The 23447-nt window shown below is 35.6% G+C and overlaps 1 protein-coding gene across 6 annotated transcripts in view; it reads left to right on the plus strand.

The window, feature by feature from the left end:
* Itfg1 (integrin alpha FG-GAP repeat containing 1) overlaps positions 1–23447 on the plus strand; it is a 286118-nt gene that overhangs the window by 81391 nt on the left and 181280 nt on the right. For all 6 annotated transcript variants that reach the window (XM_087199355.1, XM_087199353.1, XM_004873895.4 and 3 more), the window contains 2 exons: positions 10306–10367; positions 17930–18011. In XM_087199355.1, the coding sequence (XP_087055481.1) occupies positions 10306–10367; positions 17930–18011 (144 nt within the window). The remainder of the gene's footprint in view (positions 1–10305; positions 10368–17929; positions 18012–23447) is intronic.

Below are 23447 nucleotides of genomic sequence, written 5' to 3' on the forward strand. Positions count from 1 at the left end.
AAATAATTTCTCAGGTAACAGCAGAGATTGTGCTCATTGTGAAAGACATGATTGATGAATCTAGAAGGAGCTGAGGAACATGATGGAATCCCAGCACAGGAAAAAAATGGAATCCATAAAACAGATGTAAACAATTTTCAGGAGATTAAAAACTCCACTGAAAGTCTACACAACAGAATGAGCCAATATGAGGACAGAATTTCAGATTTAGAAGATAAGATTGCAATTAGTGACAAGGAAAAGAAAAATTGCTTTAAAATTGTAAGGGAACATGAAAAATCAATCCAGCAGCTGCTAGATGATGCAAAGAAGAATAACATAAGACTGATTGGAGCCAATGAAGAAACTGGAGAGAGTACAGATGACATTAAAAAACTATTCAAAGAAGTAATGGCAGAAGACTTCCCAAGCAGGGGAAAAGAACTTCACATACAGATCAGTGAGGCATAAAAGGCTACAGCTAGCCTTGATCAAAAATAAATTTACACATAGGCATATAATTATTAAGATTCCAGAAACTCAACAGAAGAACAAAGTTCTGCAAGCAGTTAGAGAAAAGAAACAAATCACATGCAAAGGAAAGTCCATCAGAATCACAGCAGACTTCTCAACACAAACCATCAAGGCAAGAAGAGCTTGGAGTGACATACTCCAAGCCCTAAAGGAAAACAGCCTCCAACCTAGATTGATGTACCCAGCAAAACTATCTTTCAAAATTGATGGAGAAATAAGACACTTTCATGACAAAGAGCACCTTAGGAACTTCATGAATACCAAACCAGCACTCCAAAAAATTTTAGACAATATCCTAGGAACAGACAATGAGGATCACAACCCCAGAAAGCACAGCAGAATGAATCCATTCAGCATGACAAATTAAATGCAAAGGGGGAGAATGAAACAAAAAGAAAAAGTCATGACAATGATAACTCAATATGTATCACTTAATAACCATCAATGTTCATGGTCTCAACTCAGCAATCAAAAGGAATAGACTGGCAGAATGGGTCAAGAAGCAAGATCCAGCAATATGCTGCATACAAGAACAACACTTAATTCCAAAAGAAACTCATAGACTGAAAGTTAAAGGGTGGTAAACAATACTCCATGTGATAGGAACCCAAAATAAAGCAGGAGTAGCTATCCTCTTTGCAGGTCAAGTGGATTTCAAACCAACACTGATTATGGGCTGGGGATTTACATCAGTGGTTTCGCCACCTGCTGCGCAAGCACAAGGACCCGAGTTCGATCCGCAGTACCAAAAAAAAAAACCAACACTGATTAAGAGAGACAAAGAAGGACACTACATCCTTCTAAAGGGAACAATCCAACAGGAAGAGATGACAATCATGAATGTATATGCACCAAGTACTAGTGCACTCACCTATATAAAACCAATACGAACAGACATGAAAAGTCATATATGCACTAATACAATGGGAATGGGGGACCTCAATACTCCATTGTCACAGATAGATCAACTAGGCAAAAAATAAGTAATGAAATACTAGAAATCAATCGAACTTTTGAACAAATGAACTGAACAGATGTTTACAGAGTCTTCCACCCCACAAAATCAGAATACATATTATTTTCAGCTGCATATGGGTCGTTCTCCAAAATAGACCACATACTTGCTCATAGAACATGTTTAAGTAAGTGCAAAGGAATTGAAGTTATCCCCTGTATATTATCAGACCATAGTGCGATGAAATTGGAGATCAATACCAAAATAAACCACAAGAATTTCATAAACACATTGAAATTGAATAGCACACTTCTGAATAACCAGTAGTTCACAGAGAAAATTAAAGAGGAAATCAGTTCCTTCAATTAAATGATAATGACAATACAACATATCGGATTCTATGGGACACAATGAAAGCAGTCTTACAAGGGAAATTCATAGCAGTGAATACTCATATTAAGAAAACAGAGCAAGACAAATTAAACAACCTGATGCTGAACTTCAAGCTTCTAGAAACAGGAGAGCAGGACAAACCCAAAGCTCGTACCATGGAGGAAATTATAAAGATCAGAGCAGAAATCAATTCAATAGACATGAAGAGCACAGTACAAAAAATCAGTAAAGCCAAGAGTTGGTTCTTTGAAGGAGTAAACAAAATTGACAAACCCTTAGCCACTGTTCCCAGAAAAAGGAAAGAAATGGCCCAAATTCATTTTTTTTCAAGAAAAAGAAAGAAAAGGCTCAAATCCAGGCAATTAGGAGTGAAAAGGGTGAAACTACAACAGACACAGCAGAAATCCAGAGGATCATCAATACCTACTTCCAGAACCTATACACCAATAAGATGGAGAACACAGAAGAAATGGACAGATTCGTACATATGTATAAATTACTAAAGTTGAAGGAAGAAGACCTAAATATTCTAAACGACCCAAAATCAATCAATGAAATTGAAAACATAATTAAAAACTTACCAACTAAGAAAAGGCCAGGTCCTGATGTCTTCACCGCTGAATTCTACAAGACATTTAGAGAGGAACTACTGCCACTTCTGTTTAAACGCTTCAACAAAATTGAAAGGACAGCAGTACTCCCAAATTCATTCCTGGAAGCAAGCATCACCTTGATCCCCAAAGCAGAGAAAGACCCAACTGAAAAAGAGAACTATAGGCCAATCTCACTAATGAACATAGATGCAAAAATCCTTAATAAGATACTGGCAAAAAGAATGCAGAAGATCATCAAGAAGATCCTACACCCTGACCAAGTGGGATGCATCCCAGGGATGCAGGGATGGTTCAACTTATGCAAATCAATCAGTGTACTACACTATATCAATATAGCCAGGGACAAAAACCATATGATTATCTCCATAGATGCAGAAAAAGCATTTGACAAAATCCAACATGCATTTATGATAAAAACCCTACAAAAAATTGAAAGAGATAGTCTCTACCTCAAACTGATAGAAGCCATCTATGAAAAACCAACAGCCAATATCATACTAAATGGTCAAAAACTGAAATCCTTCACACTCAAATCAGGAACAAGACAAGGATGTCCACTATCACCACTCCTGTTCAATATAGTTTTGGAACATTAGCCATGGCAATTGGACAAGAGAAAGAAGTAAAAGGAATAAAGATAGGAAATGAAAAAGTCAAATTGTCATTATTTGCAGATGACATGATACTCTATATAGAAAACCCCAAGAACTCCACCAAAAGTCTTCTAGACTTAATATCCAAATTCTTTAGAGTGCCTGGACACAAGGTTAACACACAAAAATCAATAGCTTTCCTCTACACGAATGACAGACTCACTGAGAGAGAAATTAAGAAAACAATTCCTTTCACAATAGCGTCCAGGAAACTGAAATACCTGGGAATCAACCTAACAAAAGAAATCAAAGACCTCTTCTCTGAAAACTATAGCACTCTGAAAAGAGAGATTGAAGATGATATCAGACAATGGAAAGATATCCCCTGCTCCTCAGTAGGAACGGTCAATGTAGTGAAAATGGCCATAGTTCCAAAACTGCTATATAGATTCAGTGCAATCCCAATTGAAATCCCAGCGACATACTTCATGGACCTTGAGAAAACAATCCAAAAATTCATTTGGAACAAGAAGAGACTCAGAATAGCAAAGCAATTCTAGGGAACAGAGACATGGCAGGGGTATCATCACCCCTAACTTGAAACTGTACTACAAAGCTACTATGATAAAAACATCATATTACTGGCAAGGAAACACACCTGGGGACCAGTGGAACAGATTAGAAGATGCAGAAACAACTCCAGACAGACTCAGCCATCTCATCTTTGACAAAGGAGCCAAACACTCTCACTAGAGGAAAGATAGCCTCTTTAATAAATGGTGCTGGAAAAATTGGCTTTCAGCTTGTCAAAGATTAAAACTAGATCTATATCTCTTGCCATGCACTAAACTAAAATGGAAATGGATTAAAGATCTAAATATTGAAAAAGAAATGCTGAACCGGGTGGAACAGAGGTTAGGTAGAACTCTTGAAGACATTGATGTACGAAAGGATTTTATGAACAAAACCTCAGCTGCCTGTGAAGTAGCACAAACAATGAAGAAGTGGGATCTCTTCTTATTAAAAAGCTAATGCACAGCAAGAGAAACCACCAGCAATGTGAACAGACAACCCACAATGTGGGAAAAAATCTTCACCTACTGCTCCTCAGACAAAGTCTACTATCTCGAATCTATAAAGAACTTAAAAAGATCAGACCTCCCAAATTTAAAGACCCAATCCAAAAATGGGCATCTGAAATGAACAGACATTTCTGACACAAAGAAGTAGAAATAGTGAATAAACATATGAAAAAATGTTTAACATCACTGGTCATTGGTGAGATGCAAATGAAAACAACACTGAGATTCCATCTTACTCCAGAAAGAATGGCTGCTATCAAGAAATAAACAAATAACAAATGCTGGCGGGCCTTTAGGGAAAGAGGAACCCTGCTCCACTGCTGGTGGGAGTGCAGACTGGTGCCACCACTGTGGAAATCAGTATGAAGATACCTCACAGAAATAGGACTGGAAGTCCCATTTGACCCAGCTATTCCACTGCTGGGTATCCCCAAAGAATAAAAAGAATGGTATCACAGTGATATATGTGCACCCATGTTCATCGCAGCACCATTTTTTTTCTATTAAATTCTTTTATTGGTACATTGTAGGTATACAACACAATTACATTTCTCATTGGGAATTGTACCTTTAAATAATGCATCTTTGTTCTTATTTTCTCCCCATTCCTAGCCCTCCCTTCACGCCCTCCACCCTTCCTTATTTACAAAGACTTTATTTCCATTTTTTCCATTTCTCAGCATTTTTCCTTTCCCTTCTTTCCTTTCCCCTGCCCCTCCCACTACCCCTACCCCTTTGAACCTTTTCTTCCTATTTTACATTTTCGATTATTCATTCTAATCATTGATACATTTTAGATATACAATATGACATTCATCATTGGAAATTTGCACCTTTACATAGTCTCTCTTGGTTCTTATTTTTCAGCCTTGCCCAGCCCTCCCTTCAACCCCTCCATTCCTCCCTATTTACAAAGATTTTGTTCCTATTTTTCCATTTTCTCATATTAATCCCATTCCCTTCTATCCTTTCCCATAGCCCTCCCACTTTCTTCCCCTTTGCCCCTTTTCTTCCTATTTCACATTACCTATTATACATTTAGTCCTTATGTACACTTTCAGTTTCTCACACCAGAGAAACTATTCGATATTTACACATCTGTGTCCTATTTATTTCACTTAAGAGTATCGCCTCAATGTGCATCCACTTAGCTATAAATGTCTCTAATTTCTCACTTTTTATGGCTGAGTAGTACTCCATTTTATAAAAAAACCACATTTTCTTTATCCAGTCTCCAGTTGATGGGCATTTGGGCTGATTTCTAGTCTTATTTCATTGTGGACAGACCTGATACATAATACAATTTCAGTTTTATTGAATTTGTTGATACTTGTTTTATATCTTATTATATTTGGCTGTACTAGAGAATATTCTGTGTGCTTCCAAGAAGAAGGTATATTCTGTAACTGTTGAATGAAATGTTCTGTAAATGTCTGTTGGTTTCATTAGGTATATAGTACAGTTTAACTCTGATGTTTGTGCATTTTCTGTCTCTGATCTGTGCATTTATGGAGATGGTTGATGAATTCCACAGCTATTATTATATTAGTCTCTTTTTATATCTAATAATATTTACATATATATAAAGCAAATTGTGTGCTCCACTGTTGAGTCCATATATATTTACAGTTGTTATTTCCACTTGTCAAATTATCCCCTTTGTCAATTAGTTTGGTAGCTCTCTATATTAGTATTTGATTCTTTCTCTTTTCCTTTGGTTGGTCTGTTTAATTTTGTACTTTTACATATCTTCATGATGATAAATATCATCCTTTTGTTTCTAGCATAGGACCCCTTAAGCATTTCCTGTAGAACAGGTCTGGAGGTGGTAAATTCCCTTAACTTTGCTTGTCTTGGAAAGTCTTTTTTTCCTTGATTTCTGATGAATAGCTTTACTGTGTGTAGTATTCTGCATTGGCAGTTCTTTTTCTTTTTTTTCTGGGACTTTGAATGTATAATTCCATTTTCTCCTGCCCTGTAAAGTTTCTCCAGAGAAGTCTACTGTTAATCTAATAGGGACTTCCTTGTAAGTAATGTGATACCTTACTCTTAATGCATTATGAATCTATCTTTGTCTTGGATTTTTAACTATTTGACTATAATATGCTTAGAGAGGACCTTTTTTTTTTTTTTTTTGGTACCCAGGGATCAAACTTGGGACCTCCTGCTTGTGAGGCAGGCGGCAGAACCACTGAGCTAAATCCCCAGCCCCGAGAGGACTTTTTTGATGGGTTTAAGGTCTTTTGGACTTGGATGTCCATATTTTTCCCACAATTTGGAAAGTTTTCAACAATTATTTTGTTGAATAGGTTTTCATGGTTTTTGTCTCTTCTCTTTCTGGAACATGAATAGCTAAAACAAATGTTTCCTAGCTTAATGGTAACCCATAAGTCTCAAAAACTTTAATTTTTGTAATTTTTTCATCTGATTGTGTTATTCCAGAGATTGATCTTTTGATTTGTCAGGTAATTGATTGATCTCCTTTTCTTTTTAGTCTTTTGCTAGGGAGTTGTTCCTTTAGAGGCATCCTGTTACCTTCTTGCCTCGTGCCTCTTGTGTCAGTTACTTTCACAAAAATTTTTTTTCCAGTACCGGGGATCAAACTCAGAAACTTGTGCTTGCCAGGCAGGTGTGGTGCCACTGAGCTACATCCCAGGTCCACCTTCACAAAATTTTAAGGGTGGCTTTAATAATGAAATACTTGGGTAGAAAGCCATTGTGTCCTAGGGTGTTGGCTGGATGTGCTACGTTGGCCTTAATTTCATGTCAGTGCTTTGCTATAGTGTCCATGTAGCATCTTCAGCCATTATCACCCTTGGCAATGTTTTCAGGTATCTCTGTGGCTTAGCCATTCCCTTGCGGCGTTCCCCTTGGTTAAGAGTTGATCTCAAAAGATGAAATGGTAGTTGCTATACACTTAGTTCTCTTCTTTTAAGTTCATTGTGTATCTCTGTGTTCTGTAACATATCTACACATCCTCATTTCTCTCCAATGCTTTACCTTAAACACCTAAGTAAAATAGTAGTTGTTTTGTCTTATTTTGGTCCTTTGTTATGGAGGGAAGCATACTAGTTACCTCTAGTCTGCCATCCTGATGATATAACCTGACTAGGATATTTCAGAGGACCAGCCATGACATTCGAAAGTTTTTTCCACTGCTTTATGTAGTCTGTTGTTGAGACTCTCAACTGTATTTTTGTTTGACTTATTGAGTTACTCAATTCTATTCTTTTTCATAATCTCTATCACTTTGCTGAATTTTTCATTCAAATCATGAATTGTTCTAACTTTATGAAACACTCTATATACTATTATAGTTCATTGAGTCTCCTTAGTCTCATTACCTGTATTTTGAATTCTTTATCAGCTATTTCATCAATAACCTTTTCTTTGGGGTCAGTTGCTAGGAGGATATTGTGTTCCTTTAGAGGCAGCATGTTACCTTGCTTTTTTTATACTTGTTTCCCTTCAGTGATATTTATCCATCTGTCAAATAAGTTATCTTTACCAATTCTGTGTAGTGGCTTTCATAGTAGAAGGCTTTCTCTTCAAGCCTGTGATAATGTGGAACTCTCATAGCTAGGATTGTTGGTGTCCTCAGTCATGAGATCTGATGGACTTCTCCCATTTACTCTTTCCCCCACAATGAGTAGTCCTCTTTTATTCCTCTCTTCTTGCTGCCATCCCAGGTCTCCCCATCTTACAGGATTCCTGTGGCTTCCTTTCTGGGAACCAGTGATCTCCCTCAGGCAGTCACCTTTAAAAGCAGCATTCATTTGTTGTTTTGATCCATCCCTTCAAAGAGCTGAATATCAGGCACTTCTGTTTGGCCATCTTGTAGTCCACCATACTTAGCTTTTCATTTCTAATCAGTCATTCTTGGCCTTTGTGACTTTGTTTCCTCAATGAGCATAGCAATGGTCATTTAATTCCAGTGTCCTTATATTCTTTACTCCATATTTCTCAAAAAGTTTGAAATATGACACACACTAGTCCATTCCCTCCCACCCAAGACTGCATTAGTAAAGGCAGTGCTATGAGTTAGACTGTCCATGTTCAGCTTTCCCCCAGTGGAGGAATCCTAACTGCCAGCCCTGTGGTGATCCAGCTCCAAAATCTCATCTTAGTGTCTCCTATTTCTTAGCTCAGTTTTACTATCAGCTGTTGAGTTCCCTCAGAAGCAGACTCTGAGATTAAGATTCATGTCCAGGAAATGTCATTTTAGGGAGTGTTCTTATAGTCAATACCAGTGGAAGAGCAGAAAAGTAAGCAGAGTTGGACTTTGATTCAGTTATCAATAAAAACCTCAGCTGCCTGTGAGGAGCTCTGAAACTAGAATGCCCTCCAGAGTTGTCCTCAGTTTTGTTTGGACCTACCCTATTCCCTCTGAATTGACGAATTATTGGATATGGGCTCCCCAGCAGCTTCCCCAAAGATTAGTGAAGGTATCTACTTGCAGTATTTTCAGCAGCTGCGCAAATAAATCATTCACTACTAAGAGATGATCTGGGTGGGATGTCACAGCATTCATTATAGTTGTCTACATTTCCTTTAATTGTGTAGTACAAATTACTCTTAGCCATGTGGGAAGGTGAGACATTATTATTGGGTTGACTAAAATTTTTCTCACAGTTCTTTCATTCTCATTTCATTCAAAGTCTGAAGCATGATTCTCCATATTGAATTGTTAATTATTAATCATCTCTTTTTATTTCTCTGTGTAATGAATCATTCATCTTTCTGTAATCTCTTTACATAATTGAATAGTGAAAGATTTTTTTAAAATCCTCTTTACAAGATACTTCCAATCTCTCATTTAGCTTTAGTGCTATTTATGGTTTAATAAATAGCTATTGAAACTATGAAAATAGAATCAGCACTTGGTATTATAGTTTCAGATTTTCTAAATATCCATGAAACAAGAGGAAGCTCATAATTCAAATATATATACTAAAACTAATACAACACCAGTAGAAAAAAAATTTGAATTGTTTTTCTAGGAATGGTAATAGATTGCTGGTAGTCACCTACTGTCCCTTGCAACCATCTCAGCTTAGGCATTCATGAGAATGGAGAAGTTCTTATAACTACCTCAGTTTAGGCTACATAGTAATAGAATAATTCTTATAGCTACCTCAGTTTAGAGATACATGGTAATGGAGTAGTTCTAATCTCATGCTGCCTGCTGCCTCATCAAGGTACTGATCCTTTGCTCCCTTGTTGGAAAGAGGCCACTGAATTTATTCTTCATTGGTTTAAGAGTTTCACCAGCTTGATGTATTCAGTTTGAACAAGTAGGACTAATGTTCTTATGTTGGGTTTTACTATTTCAAATAGTTCAGAGTTTACACTGACATGCCTTTTTTTAGTGAAGCTCAGAAATCTCTGTAGTTATTAATCCTTTATCACTTATGCTGATTACCTTTTAAACATTCTTACTATGCTGGTCCCTATGTTCATTTATACTTATTTTGGATAAAATACTTTAACACAGATCCTCCTTTTCCCAAGACTTTCTGTTTAAAGATGCAATAGCATGATTATTTTTAAATGTCCAAGCAAATTTGTATAACCTCACAATATGATGTAATATTGTCCCCTTTATTCAGTAAATCACTTGAACATGTACTATTTCCAAGCACATAGGAACCACAAAAATTAAGAAAAAATTGAAATAGTAAAATTCTTGTACTTTCCAATAAAAGGAACTTTGTTATTTGAAATTACAAAGGCAGTTCTTCAGTTTCTTAAAACTTGAAACATAATTTTTTGCTCATGTAACATGACTGCTAAAGGTTTTAGATGCTGAAATGTGGTGATTTTAAATATTGCTGAAGCTTTTAAGTTAGAATAAAATTATTTAAAATTATATAATGAATAATATAAACAGTTCTTAAAATAATGTTTTTGAAGGATTAATACTAAACATGCCCTATAAATAATTTTTCTTAATTATATTAACATAGGGACATCTACGTTCTCTTTTTTTTCTTCTTGTTTTCATTACTGATAACATCAAACTTGTTAAAATATAATTTTAAATATATTTTGGTAGAATTGTATTAATACTTTTATATGTTGCAGTTTTTTTCTGTTTTTAAAAATACACATCGGTATGACTACAAAAATTTACATTTCTTTTATTTTCCTTCTAGATTTATTCCTCACTACATTGTCTTCCTCTAGTACCTTCCAGTTTGAAATATGGGAAAATTCGGTAAGAAATCTTTTCTTTGAAACATTTTTAAATGATGGCTTTCAGTAAAGGTATACAATTTAGAAAATAAAATTAAAGTAATCACTTGGTTGGTTGGTTTCAACAATAAATAGAACAACTTTAAGAGCCTTGGATTGCATTGCTGCATTCAAACTGCTGAATGTTACTGAAGGAAATGATTCATTCAGCATCAGTTCCTCTGCAGGATTTTAGGCATGACTGCCAATTAAACCAATCAGTCTGCCTTAATGTGCATGTTAACAGGACCCCTGCTAGGCTGTCAGCTGTTGAGAGAGGTTACTGTCATTTAATTTGTCAGCATGATGGTTTATGAAGAAAACGCTTTTTAAAAGACTAATTTTTCCTCTTTGCCTTCAGGCTTATATGAAGAAATAAGAACATACACTAAACTTAGTGCCAAGTTGACTAGGATTAAGGATTCTCTCCCACTAGGTTTTTTGGAAATTGTTAACAGAAAACTAGACTGATTTCATGATTTTATTTTTAGCTGATTAAAGATTAATTAATGAACAGTAAACCATTTGAAATCTTGAAGTTGGATTTCAAGCTGTATAATAAAAAGACAGGATTTGAAGCCAGTAAAAAAAATGGGTCAACTTAGTGACATTTATCACTTATTGGTCAAGCCTGAAACTTAAGTTTCCTCACATGGAAAATGGATATAAGAATCTACTTCACAGAATGATAGTGAAACTTCACAAACGATATGTTTAAAATACCTTGGCACACAGTAGACACTTAACAAATTTTAGTTTTAGATCTTTTGACTTCCTACCTAGTTACTCCTGATTATCTTTTATTTCATCCAAATTAAGCCCATAACCTTTTATGAATTTTATGAGAATGCTTTTGAAAAACAATCAGTTCTAACAAATATAAAGCAAAAACTTATGGAAGGAGATTAATTATTAGCCATTTCTTATAGCATAATCATTGGCATTGGTTATGACTCACATTTCATGGATAGGAGAAGGGGTTTGATTAGACAAGATCAGAGCTTCTAACTGCTTCTAAACTAAGCGAAGTGATCATTTTTACCATGAAAAAAGGAAAAGTAGGAAGCTTAAACCAAAAAAACTTCTTTGTTTAAATGTTTAAATGTTACTATATTTATGTTTCTGATTATTAGAAATATGGTCATTACATTCCTTATGGTAATTATACATTAAAACTCCCATTGCCAAGGATACTTGCTCATGGATGGCCTTTCATTCCTACCTCAGATGAATCTTGAGGTATTAGAAATATAAGAGATCTACTTGATTATTTTGTGGCTGAGGGGAGGAGAGCCTCAATACAAATAAGTAGAATGTGTATATAAAATTGTGAAATACTTTTAAGTATATGATGTCCTCTCACCAGGGTCTGTTTTTAAAGGTAATCAAGTGAAGCAACTCAATAGGGAAAAAAATTTTCATAAAGAGAATAAAATTTGATTGGGATCTTTTCCCTTTGAATATAATTTTCTTTAGAGAATATTATTAAATTGGCTGTTAGATAATAGGTACTAAGACTTGTTCTTGGCAATAAAGCCACTGCATCAGTGAGTAACCATTAAAGAAAAAAATTATTCAGATAGTTGTTAAACATGGTTACGGCATGTTTTATTCAAGAGGGCTGCTATTTTACAGTAGGAGGGAAACATTGAGCTCAACTATAAATATGACAAAGGAAAGTGAGACTTTATAGCCAGGAGCAGGGTGAAGGTCAGTGAATTTAAATTACTAAAGTAGTAGAATTATTCTTTGCTAAACTCATATAACAGGAGTTTAGGTATAGACAGGTCAGAATGAGTAGATATTAACTGGGAGATTCTGACAACTGACTCCACAGGATTTTCCCTACAACTGAACTATACAAGGATGGAAATTGAGCCCAGTTTGGGCTTAGTCTAGTACAGGTCTCAAAGGAGCCTAAGGAGAGAGAGTTTGGTTAAGGAGAGGATCTATGTCAGTATCCATATTAAGTCAAGTCTTTAGTACAAATTAAGGAGTATGTAGATTCAAAATTAACCAGTTCAGATAAAGTACATTCGTAAAATGGATGATCATTTTCAATGAGAAATTAGTCAAGCACTTTATAGTAACACAAAATTGACCCAAAAAACTTCAAAACCCATACCATATTAGCTAGTAGAAAAATAAGAACTGCATAAAATCTTTTTTTAAGGGTTAAGGATATAGCTAATTGTAGAATATTTGCCTAGCATGCACAAGGCCCTGGGTTTGATCCCCAGCACTGAAAAAAAAGAAAGATCTTTTTTAGAGAATCAGTGTGTACACAATTCCCTGTGATGTTGCCCTGGAAGATACAGATGTGAATAGAGCTTATAGGCCGGGAGGAGGACTGTGTTCTGAATGTTCATGACTCTGGCTGGTATGACAAGAGGTACAAACCTTGTGCTACAGAATTTGAAAGATAGAGAGCATTTGCTTTTCTGGTCCACCTAGGATTATCAGTGAAGGCTTCAAGAAAGATAAGACATTTGAAATGGCTAGTACAGATGAATAGGATTTTAATGATTTGAATTGAGAAAAAAAGAAGAGACAGACAAGGAAGTACATAGGAAACCCAGAATATACTCATAGTTCAAAGTGCCTGATTTGGGCCAGAATATGAAAGAGATATTGGAAGTTAAGTTTAGAAGAATTGGTTTAGACAATAGCACCAAAGGCCTTGATTTCTAAACCAAGTAATTTGATCTTTTAAAAATCTATTCAGAAATTATTAAATGTTCTAGGACTGAGAGTGGAATGAATGCAGCTTTCATTGTTGCACTTAATCTGGCTGCTGTATATTAGATAGAATAACATGGAATATCTGGAGGTGAGGAAGTGACATAGGTGGAATTCACTGTACCCTGAGAAAGAGGTGAGCCATTGACAGGAAAGGTTAGATAGGAGGGGACAGAATGACCATATGACAGAAAGAAAAAATATAATTCATTTGGAGTGGGGAAAAAATTTCAAATAGAGGTATATTGACAAAATAGTTAGAAATGTAGAACTGGAACTTAAGAACAAAGGTAAGTGTCATTAGAAAAGAGTTAAGAGTGGTCAGTATCAACTTTGACACTATTGCCATTGTGTTGTAGAGCGCTATCCTGTGTATTGTAGTGGTATCCCTGGCCTCTATTTACTAGATGCTAGTACCCTTCCCACCCCCAGTTGTGGCAGTCAAAAATGTGTACAGACATTGTCAAATGTTCCCTAGCAGATAAAATCACCTCAGTTTGGAACCACTGCATTACATGAATAAAGATATGTACAATAGTTATTACATATTTCTTCCTGATCACTTTTTAACATTATGGATATGGCAGTTTTAACATTAAATATTAAAATATTCATGCCAAAGCGTTGACATTCATCCATGAAAAGGTACTTGGTGCAATGTAGCACTTATGGTTGGAATTCAAGCAGAAAATCCAGTCAGTTCCCCTTATCAACTACCGTGGCTCAACCGCTTCAGTGGTGGTAGTATTTTTGACAAATATTACTACTAATGTTCCTACTACTAATGGTACTTAATATTAACTGAATACATTACTATGTGCTAGGCACTGTATGTGTATTATCTCATTAATCACACACACAAAGAAAAATAACTTGTAAAAGTGTATTTTAAAGTTAAGTCAACTGTTGTATACAAAGTAACTTTTTCAGGCTTTAGAGCTAGAAAATGGTGGAGTTGAGAGTTGAACTAGCAAATCTCTAAAACTTCTACCCTGAAGTCATTGTACAATAATTCTAGGAAACAAATAGACAAAATAAAATAACAGAACACAGCGGCAGCAGAAACCCGTATGGTCCTATTTGGAATGCAGGAAAGCAGTTAAGTCTAGTAGGATCACCATAATAAAGAATAGGCACACAATGGAATAGATGAGTTCAGAAAAAAACTACTTGGGGACTAAAAGCACAAGACTGTCATTGTAAAGATACCTTCCCAGTACCTGATTATGCAGAACACTGTTACCTATCATTCCACCTGATCTTCTCCAGAACCCTGTGAGTACATGTATCTCCTTCTAACAGTGAATAACCAAAACCAAGTAGTAAATGACTATCCCAAAGTGAAACCAGTGAAGCCATTTATATGGAAAGCAGCACTGTAACCCATGTTACAGTGAGCCCAAGACTGGTGCTCTTTGTACCAGAGTATTCCCGCTCAGTTTAGAGTCAGGATGAAAAAGAACATTGATCTCATGTTTATCTTCCTATATTAAATAGGTAAGAGGTTCAACTTGAAGAGGAGGGATGTTCCACATTAAAATGTGTTGTCCAATGATAATACTAGCAATGTGGATGAAACATTTTGTTAAATTATTTTCATCAAACAACATGTAATGGCACTATTTTTAATGAAAGTCATGTAAATCTATACTGCCAAATGGAGTAAAGAATAAATAATGGTAATGATAGTAAATTCATCTAAGTATTGTCTTTTCCCCAGCTGTATCATATATATAATGTGTTCTGTCTACATTCCTTTTGGCAAGAATATGTTCTCTTTCTGCCTTAATTAGAAGAAAGTATTCCTCTTATATTGATGCACATTGTGAATGTGGTGTGTTAGACATGGGAAGCTATTACCTGTCAGTTTTTCTTGATGGAAATGTTTTGTGAGGTTACATTTAGAAGATGTTCTCACTGAATTTTCCAGATCTCCAGTGGGGTAATCCATTCACTGAATCAGTATATTGGGTTAATATTCAGTTTCATCTCATACAAGGCTGATGTGTCTTAAGAGAGATTTTTCCATTCTTTTAAGGAACATTATATCCACTCAGTAAACAATTCTTGGACTTTTTTTTTAATAGCAATTCAGGTTTTAGGAAAACTGTCAGGGAACCCTTAATATACTTATGTAAATAAGATGTCTATAGAAAAGTCTTTTAAAAATACATCAGATACTTTAATAACATTAAGAGAAACATGTTTCTATGTGTAGATAATGGAATGAATGGTTCAAAAATACCTCTCATAAGACGAATCTTACTACCTACTCATGGTCCTCAAACATCGGCTGTCATTGTAGCATTTCCATTCTCTATAAAGGTCAAAAATTGTTTCTTAAGGAGCTGTGTTACCGATTTACAGTATCCTTAGAGGAAAAAAGAAGGAAAAACATCCAAGTGTATAACCACCCTATATAAAGTATATGGTAAGCAGAGTCAGTATATCAAAGAGTGAATAGAGATGTCAGAAATAAGAGAGCTCATTATAAAACAGAGAGCTCAAAATTGCAAACTCAGGGTTTTTTTATGTAGTAATTAAAATTACAGAAACGAAAGGACATAAGAAAGATTTTTTATTTTTGGAAGTCAATTATGTATACTCTGATTTTGTAGAGTTTCAAAGACAAATATCTGTAATAGATTCTCCTTTCCTGTTGTACATGGCAGCTGTTGTGATATTTTGCTCCCCTTTTCATTGGTAGATAAGCTCATTGATGATGTGCATGAATTCATTGGTCCCTAAGGGCCATTAGAATTCTCCTCTCACCTGATTATCTTTTCCCAGTTCTCCCCAACAGAATCTTCTCTCCTTGAAATGTATAAGACATGGCATTTTTGCTACTTAGGCGTGCAATTTATGTTACCTGCAGAAATTGCCTTTCTGATTTATATCTTATCTCCCAACTGGACTAAAACCCTTCAAAGATATGAACTAATTTTTATACTTCTTTGTATTTTCAGAGACTTCCATTTTACTTGAAATTAGAATACACTTCTTATAACTGAAATTATGACGATGGTTTGGTAGAGGATAGTATATCAGATTTGATAGCAAAGAAAGCACTCCAAAATCATATTTTCTTTTTTTTAATCTTTTTTTAATTCATTAATTTTATTGGTACATTTTAGGTGTACACTATGCTGATGTTCATTATTGGGAATTTATACCTTTACATAATATATCTTCATTCTGGGCCGGGGATTTAGCTCAGTGGTTCCGCTGCCTGCCTCACAAGCCCAAGGTCCCGAGTTCCCCACCCTCCCTTTAACACCTCCAAGGCTCCCTATTTACAAAGTCTTTCTTTCCATTTTTTCCTTTTCTCATATATATTTCTTTCCCTTCTTTCCTTTACCCTATCCCTCCCACTTCCCTTTCCCCTTTTCTTCCTATTTCACATTATCTGTTGTACATTTTGATCCTTATTTACACTTTCAGTTTCTCACACCATAGAAACTATTCGATATTTAACTATTATGCCTAGATGTAGATTTTTTTTGATGATGGCTAGTTGGAGTCCTATGTTCTTCTCTTATCTGTATGTGAAATACTTTTCCCCTGCTTGGAAAGTTTTCTACCATTACTTCTGTGAGTAGGTTTTATTTAATGTCATTTGCACTGTCTCCTGTTTCTTCATTGACTCCGATCACTCTTATGTTATTCTTCTTTGCATCATCTAGCAACTGCTAGATTGATTTCTCATGGTCCCTTGGTATTTTTAAGTAATCTTTCTTTTCCTGGTCATTAATCACCATCCTGTCTTTTATATCTGACATTCTGTCCTCACATTGGCCCATTCTGCTACATAAACTTTCAGTGGAGTTTTTAATCTGCTGGATATATGTTTGCATCTGTTTAATGGATTCCATTTGCTTCCTATGCTGAGATTCCATCATGTTCCTCAGCTCCTCTATTTTTTTTTTCTGTGTCTGGTTTAGAGTTATTAATCATGTCTTTCATTATGGACACAATCTCTCTTATCTGAGAAATTATTTCTGATTTCATTTTTTCCAGATACTCTTTCATTGGCAGTTCAGAGAGTCCAGCTAGTTGAATATCACGTTGTTCCATCTTGTGGTCCCTTGGGGTTACCTTAGGTGATCTGGAAGTTTGGTTTTGATTCTTGTTTACGTGTCTTCCCATTTCAACAGTTGCAGTCTGTTGTGCCTTTGTTGAAGTGGCTCTCTGCTCGTCCAGTGGGTTTCAGTTCTCAGCAACCTCAGAAAGGCCACTCTCTGATGCTCACCACTTCACCAATTCTGGGTGCAGAATGGTGGCCTTCTGGACCCCTGCCCTGCCCTATTGTCTGGGCGGGGTTCTGGCTGGCGCCTGGGCACCCTTAGGATGGTATCTGGCCACCTGCATAGCTGTTGTCTGGGAGGGCCTTTGGCTGAGGGCTGTGCACCTGAGTCTCTGGTGTTTGAGTGGGCTTCTGGCTGGGGTCTTTATGAACTTACCAGTGGTATCGGGGCTGCCCTCTGGCTGTGGCATGTGCACCTATGCAACTGTTTTCTAGACGGGCCTTAGGCTGGAGCCTGTGCACCCAGGGTCTTATTATCCTCTCACGGTTCTGGCTGTGGCCTGTGTGCCTGCACAGCTGTTTTCCAAAATCATATTTTCTTAACCTTGCAGTGGTTTCTTTTGTTTCATAATAATAATGTACAGGAAATTAGAATGATTTTATTGCAGTACAACAAAGGCTTCAACTATTTATTTCCGTGCTTCATTAAAAAATACTTTGTTTCACACTTGACAAATGAGTAGCTTATGATGGTCTAATTCAACATTTTTTGATTTTAACAGGATGGAAACTTCTCTGTCAATAGCACATTAGAAAAACCTCAAAATATGCTGGTGGTTGGACAGTCAGCATTTGCAGACTTTGGTAAGATTATTTTTGTCTCTCAAATTCTGCTCTTTTCTGACATGATATTACCCATCTAGCAAATAACTTAAATGTTTTTAGAATGGTTTTAGATTTCAAAGATGCCAGTTCTAGTATCGTACATGTGGTCCATTCCTTAATAAATGAAGAGGATTTATAGCCTGTATGTTTTAAAAATAATTTGTATTTAATCTTTGTAAGAATAACATATAAAATAAGAAAGCCTACTGAGGCTTTTCTAAAGAATACCAAAAGTAATTATAATGAATTTTTCGTGTAAATTTTGAATATCCCTTATCTCAAGTTGCTAGAGACCAGAAATGTTTCAGATTTTGGATTTTTTGTATTTGTGTATGTGTAATTACATCTTAGGATATGAGGCCCTAATCTAAACACAAAATTTATCTGTGTTTCATACAAACCTCATACACCTAGCTTGAAGGTAATTTTATTCAGTATTTTTAGTGTACCTGGATTTTGACTGTGACCCATCACACAACGTCAGGTATGAAATTTTTGACTTGTGGCATTATGTTAGTGTTCAGAAAGCTTCAGATTTTGGAAAATAACAGATTGTCACATGATGGATATTCAACCTGTATGTCCAGAATATACAACAAATAGAATTGAAGGAGTTAACCTGAACTCTTAAACTTTAATATTTTAAAAAATACTTTTATTTCAGTCTTAATTCAAAAAAAGACATCTATTGTGATTTTCTCTTTTTTGTAAGATTCTACACAGTTACTCAAGTTCACTTTGATAAGGGACTTCAAAACACATATGACTCCTTTCATCCTTTGTCAGGGTAATTATTAAAAGAATTTTTATGTTAGATGAGAAGATATTAGGTAGTAGATGACCACAACCTAAAACATGTCGAAGCTCATTCCCATTTTGTTGTTCCTTCATCCTGCCAACAAACCTCTCTCTGCCTGTTCCTTGAAATGATGATGTGACATCATCTCCACAGACCCAGCTTCCTGATTGATAATATGTTGACGACAATAATATTCATCTCACAAATGGTGTAACACAACTTGAGTAAAACACAGTGACAGGCTTATCACAAGAGCATAAGAAAGTGTAGTTTAAATTTTTTCATTGAATTTACTTGTTTTTATTGTTGCTGCTTGGTTGACTAAATTAACATATTGTTCATTGCCTTGGGGAAGTGTTCTAAGACAACTGAAACAGGAGATTTGACAGTGTCATACAGTGGAAATTTCAACAGGAATCTCTGTGTTATGCTATATTTTTAGCTTTATTACATTGACTGTTACGTTAATTTTATCTAAGTTTCTAATGCCTAATTTGTAGTTTTTAAAAAAGTATTCAGGCCCGGGGATTTAGCTCAGTGGTTCTGCCACCTGCTTCGAAGGCACAAGGACCTGAGTTCCATCCCCGGCACCAGGGAAAAAAAATACACACACTTTGATTTGCCGGGGATTTAGCTCAGTGGTTTCAGCACCTGCTGCACAAGTGCAAAGATCTGAGTTTGATCCCCAGTACCATAAATAAATAAATAAATAAATAAGTATTCAGATGCTAAAATTCATGGAATTATTTTTTGAAATTTGCTGAGTAATTCGGTTACCTGGATTAAAAGTGGATACATTTGCATCTCTCTAGGAAAAAAAGCATATATAATTCTCTAGGATTTTACAGACGTCCCTGATCTCTCCTAATTCTTGCTTAAGAACCTCCAATTAAAGTTTTGTGTTTTAAATTGACTGTGGTGGACCACATCTGTAATCTCAGCTATTCAGGAGGCTGAGGTAGGAGGATCGCTTCAGTTCATGAGTTTAGGACCAGTCTGGGCAATACAGTGAGACATCACCATCCCACAAATAAAATAGCCAAGCATTGTACTTACTTTGGCAGCACATATACTGAAATACTAAGCATGGAGATACACACCAGGGACTCTGGAGGCTGAGGCAAGAGAATTGCAATTTCTAGGCTAGCCTGGGCAACTTAGTGAGACCCTGTCTCAAAATGAAGTAAAACAGATTGTAGCTATAGCCAAGTGGAATAGCACTTTCCTAGCAGGTGCAGGACCCTGGACTCAATCTCCAGTACCACAAAAATATAAATAAATGAGAATGAAGTTGCATGTTTTGTTTAATATGTTTTATATCAAGAACTGTTGGGCCGGGGATTCAGCTCAGTGGTTTCGCCGCCTGCTGCACAAGCACAAGGACCCGAGGTCGATCCCTGGTACCAAAAAAAAAAAAAAGAATTGTTAACTATAAATGTAGATATTTACAATTGAAATTTTTAAGATATGCAGAATATAGAACACAATCAAATTAAGAAACATAAATGTTTCTCCTCTCTTATTAAGAATCTTACATACTTTATCAGTAAACGTCTAATATCTATCCACAGTGCCTTTTTTAAAGTCCATGTGTTTTTAGTTGGGTGTTTCCAAAAAATAAAAAAAAAAGACTGTTGAGTGGAAAAAAAGCAGATGGTATTAAATAAGGTTATGAATATTAATGTATTCAAAATATGCATTTTTCTATGAAAAATATACATTTGATTACATCTGTGAATTACATTCTGCCCTCCATTTTCCACTCCACCCACTCTTTTAGAACCAAAACAGGAAGTCAGCACAATTTCAGAAATTTATCATTTAGTTATTAAAGAAAACACATGCATGAATAAATGATACAGGGTGAAAGGAGAAGCCCCCTACCAAAGAAGAGCGTTTAAATGACTCCCAACTCATTTATCATGTAAATCTCCTACTTTAAAAAGGATAAAAAGGGGCCTGGGATTTAGCTCAGTGGTTCTGCCACCTGCCTCACGAGCGCAAGGACCTGAGATCGATCCCAGGTACCAAAAAAAAAAAGGATAAACAAATACATCAAAATAATCAGTCATCTTATTTCCCATTTTCCCTGTTATCTTATGTGATTAATTTAATAGTGAAAAGGTAAATTACAAAAGACCAGTAGTCAACAGTGGCAGGAAAGAAACCATGTATTGCTCAGTAAATTATTTTTAAGTATAATTAGAATTTTTGTCATACAACTTCCAAGTTCATCCAAAATTGATTTTGTCTTCTGAGTTCCATGAACAATTCCTTTAGAAATAATTATGTTATTTCACAGAAACATTAAGTCCTACAAATAAAATGCAAAACTTGGACCTCTGTTATACTTAAAATATTGTATTGAAAAGTCATGTAAGAAAGCTGAGATTTTAAAGGCAAGGTTCTTGCCTTTAAGAAATTTATAGTCTAGTTTGGAAAACAACAGAAAAGTGTATTTAAAATAATACAAGAAAGGAAACAGCTGCCACAGAATAAGAGAATAACCAGATTATTTCATTGTAAATTATGAAATTAATGCCACTGAAAATTTCTGTCTTGTAGTAATATAGATCATTCCACACTGAGAATGGGTAGCCTTATTGAAGAGGTGGATTTGGGATTGGAATTGGAGCAGCTCTAAGGTTTGACTATTTGTGGACACATGAAAACTGCAATGGTTAACAATTAGTAAATAAACAGTTGGGTTTGAACAGAAATTTTCTGTAAAAACATAGAAATATACAAATTAATTATGAACACACTGGATTATCAAATGAATAGCAGATGAACAAATGTTGATATTATCCGTACCAGTAGCAGGAAATGGTAGAACAATGCTGAAGAGCTCTGTTATTGCCTTTTTTATTAACATAAGGAATTAAGGTTGAACAGAATCACTTGATCCTGTGGGGTAAAGTAATGTTACTTGGGCCTGGAAGCAGAGTTCAGGGAACATTATTAGAATTTCTAATGTGCCTGGGATTTTTACTTCAAAAAAGAGGCATATCAAAACAGTTTCAGGGTGCTTGTGTTTTCTCAGGATGAGAGCCAGTCAGGGGATGAGGTGATGAGAGCTAGAGCTATATCAGTAAATGGAAGAACAGGTACTGTATAAGAAACTACCAAAAAAGTCAGTCAAATTTGCTGATTGGTTTAATAATAGAGATTATGAAAAGTAAAAAAAATTGAATGACTTAATGCATAAAGCAGGAAAGGAAACTTGATTGGATATCAAAGTACCTTAGAATCATCACATTAATAAGGCACCAGAGCTGGAACATTTAGCAAATCTAAGCTGAGGAGTAAAACCAGGCTTACCAGGAACTGCTGAGGAGTTAGATGTTGGAGGAAGAGTTTAGAGAGCCCTCCACAAGTCTAGACGAGGTCAAGACATAGACAAGCCCTCCAGAGCTGTAAAATAGCAGTACGAAGAAGGCTCAAGATAGAAGAGTGCTAAAAGGTGGCCAGAACTGTTGACAGAGAATGCCCTAGAAAGACCTTTAGATTTATAGTTCAGTAGGCCATTTGTTTTTTTAGGATTGCCATTTACAGAACTCAGAGCAGTCCATGAGCCGTCAAAATCACCCAATAAGTAGTGGCTACTATTGGCGACTCGATGAGTTTGTGCCCTTGCCTCATGCTTGGAAGATCCGCAGCCCGTAAGTGCCGTGTTAGGTAAGCAGCCACTAAGAAAGGTGCATCTTTTAGAAGACATGTTTTGTGTCTTGCTGTATACTATGTCACCCCTTTAAACAATATATTAAAGTTGAGTCTTCTAGGTAGGACCAGAATATCAAATTCCAGAATCTCAGTAAATAAGGTGCTCTTTATCAAGTTATATAGGACAAAAAGAAAATAGAAGACTTTTTTCTGTGAAAAAAAGTTGCATAGGATCAGACCTAGAGAAAATGTTTATTAATTTTATATGTATATGGAAATCAGTAAAAAGCTACAAACTGAAGGACAAACATTGTGCAAGATGTTAGTATTTTTTATAGATTTAATCATTTTAAATCTGAGTGAAAAAAATTTATATACCCAGATTGGATGCTTTTCTGTATCCAATCCATACAAGATCTGATCCTTTATTCTTCAAGGAAGAGTATTAGGTGTTACAGTCAATCATGTCTCTAGACAGTCCTATGATGAATAAAGCAACTAATGACAATGACAAGCTTTGTCATCCATGAAAGTTTTTAGTATATTAGAAGATACTAAACAACTTGAAAGTGTTGTTTGTGGCTGACACTAAATCCAATTCAGTTGTGCTTAACATGAAGATAATTATATTGTTTACTAAAGTTAAGGAGAAAAGCCCGAAGAGCCCAGAATGAAGTTATTTTTTAAAATCTTTATAATACTTAGTAAAAACTTAGATGTTAAAGAGTCTTTTTTTTTTGGTATCACGGATCGAACTCGGTTCCTTGCGCTTTCAGGGCAGGCAGCAGAACCACTGAGCTAAATCCCCAGCCCTCTTAGATGTTAATTTTAAATTAACCCTGTTAGAGCCGAATTGCTTAGTTCAAATCAATACTTATAGCAGTTGTATTCCCTTTGTTTTACAATTAGGTGCATTCAGTAGCACCCTGACAAATTTAAATTGTTTCTTGTTA

The sequence above is a fragment of the Heterocephalus glaber genome, unplaced genomic scaffold, assembly GCF_053883595.1.
Source record: "Heterocephalus glaber isolate CG9 unplaced genomic scaffold, H.glaber_assembly_v1.0 deba00001707, whole genome shotgun sequence".
Lineage (NCBI taxonomy): Eukaryota > Metazoa > Chordata > Mammalia > Rodentia > Bathyergidae > Heterocephalus > Heterocephalus glaber.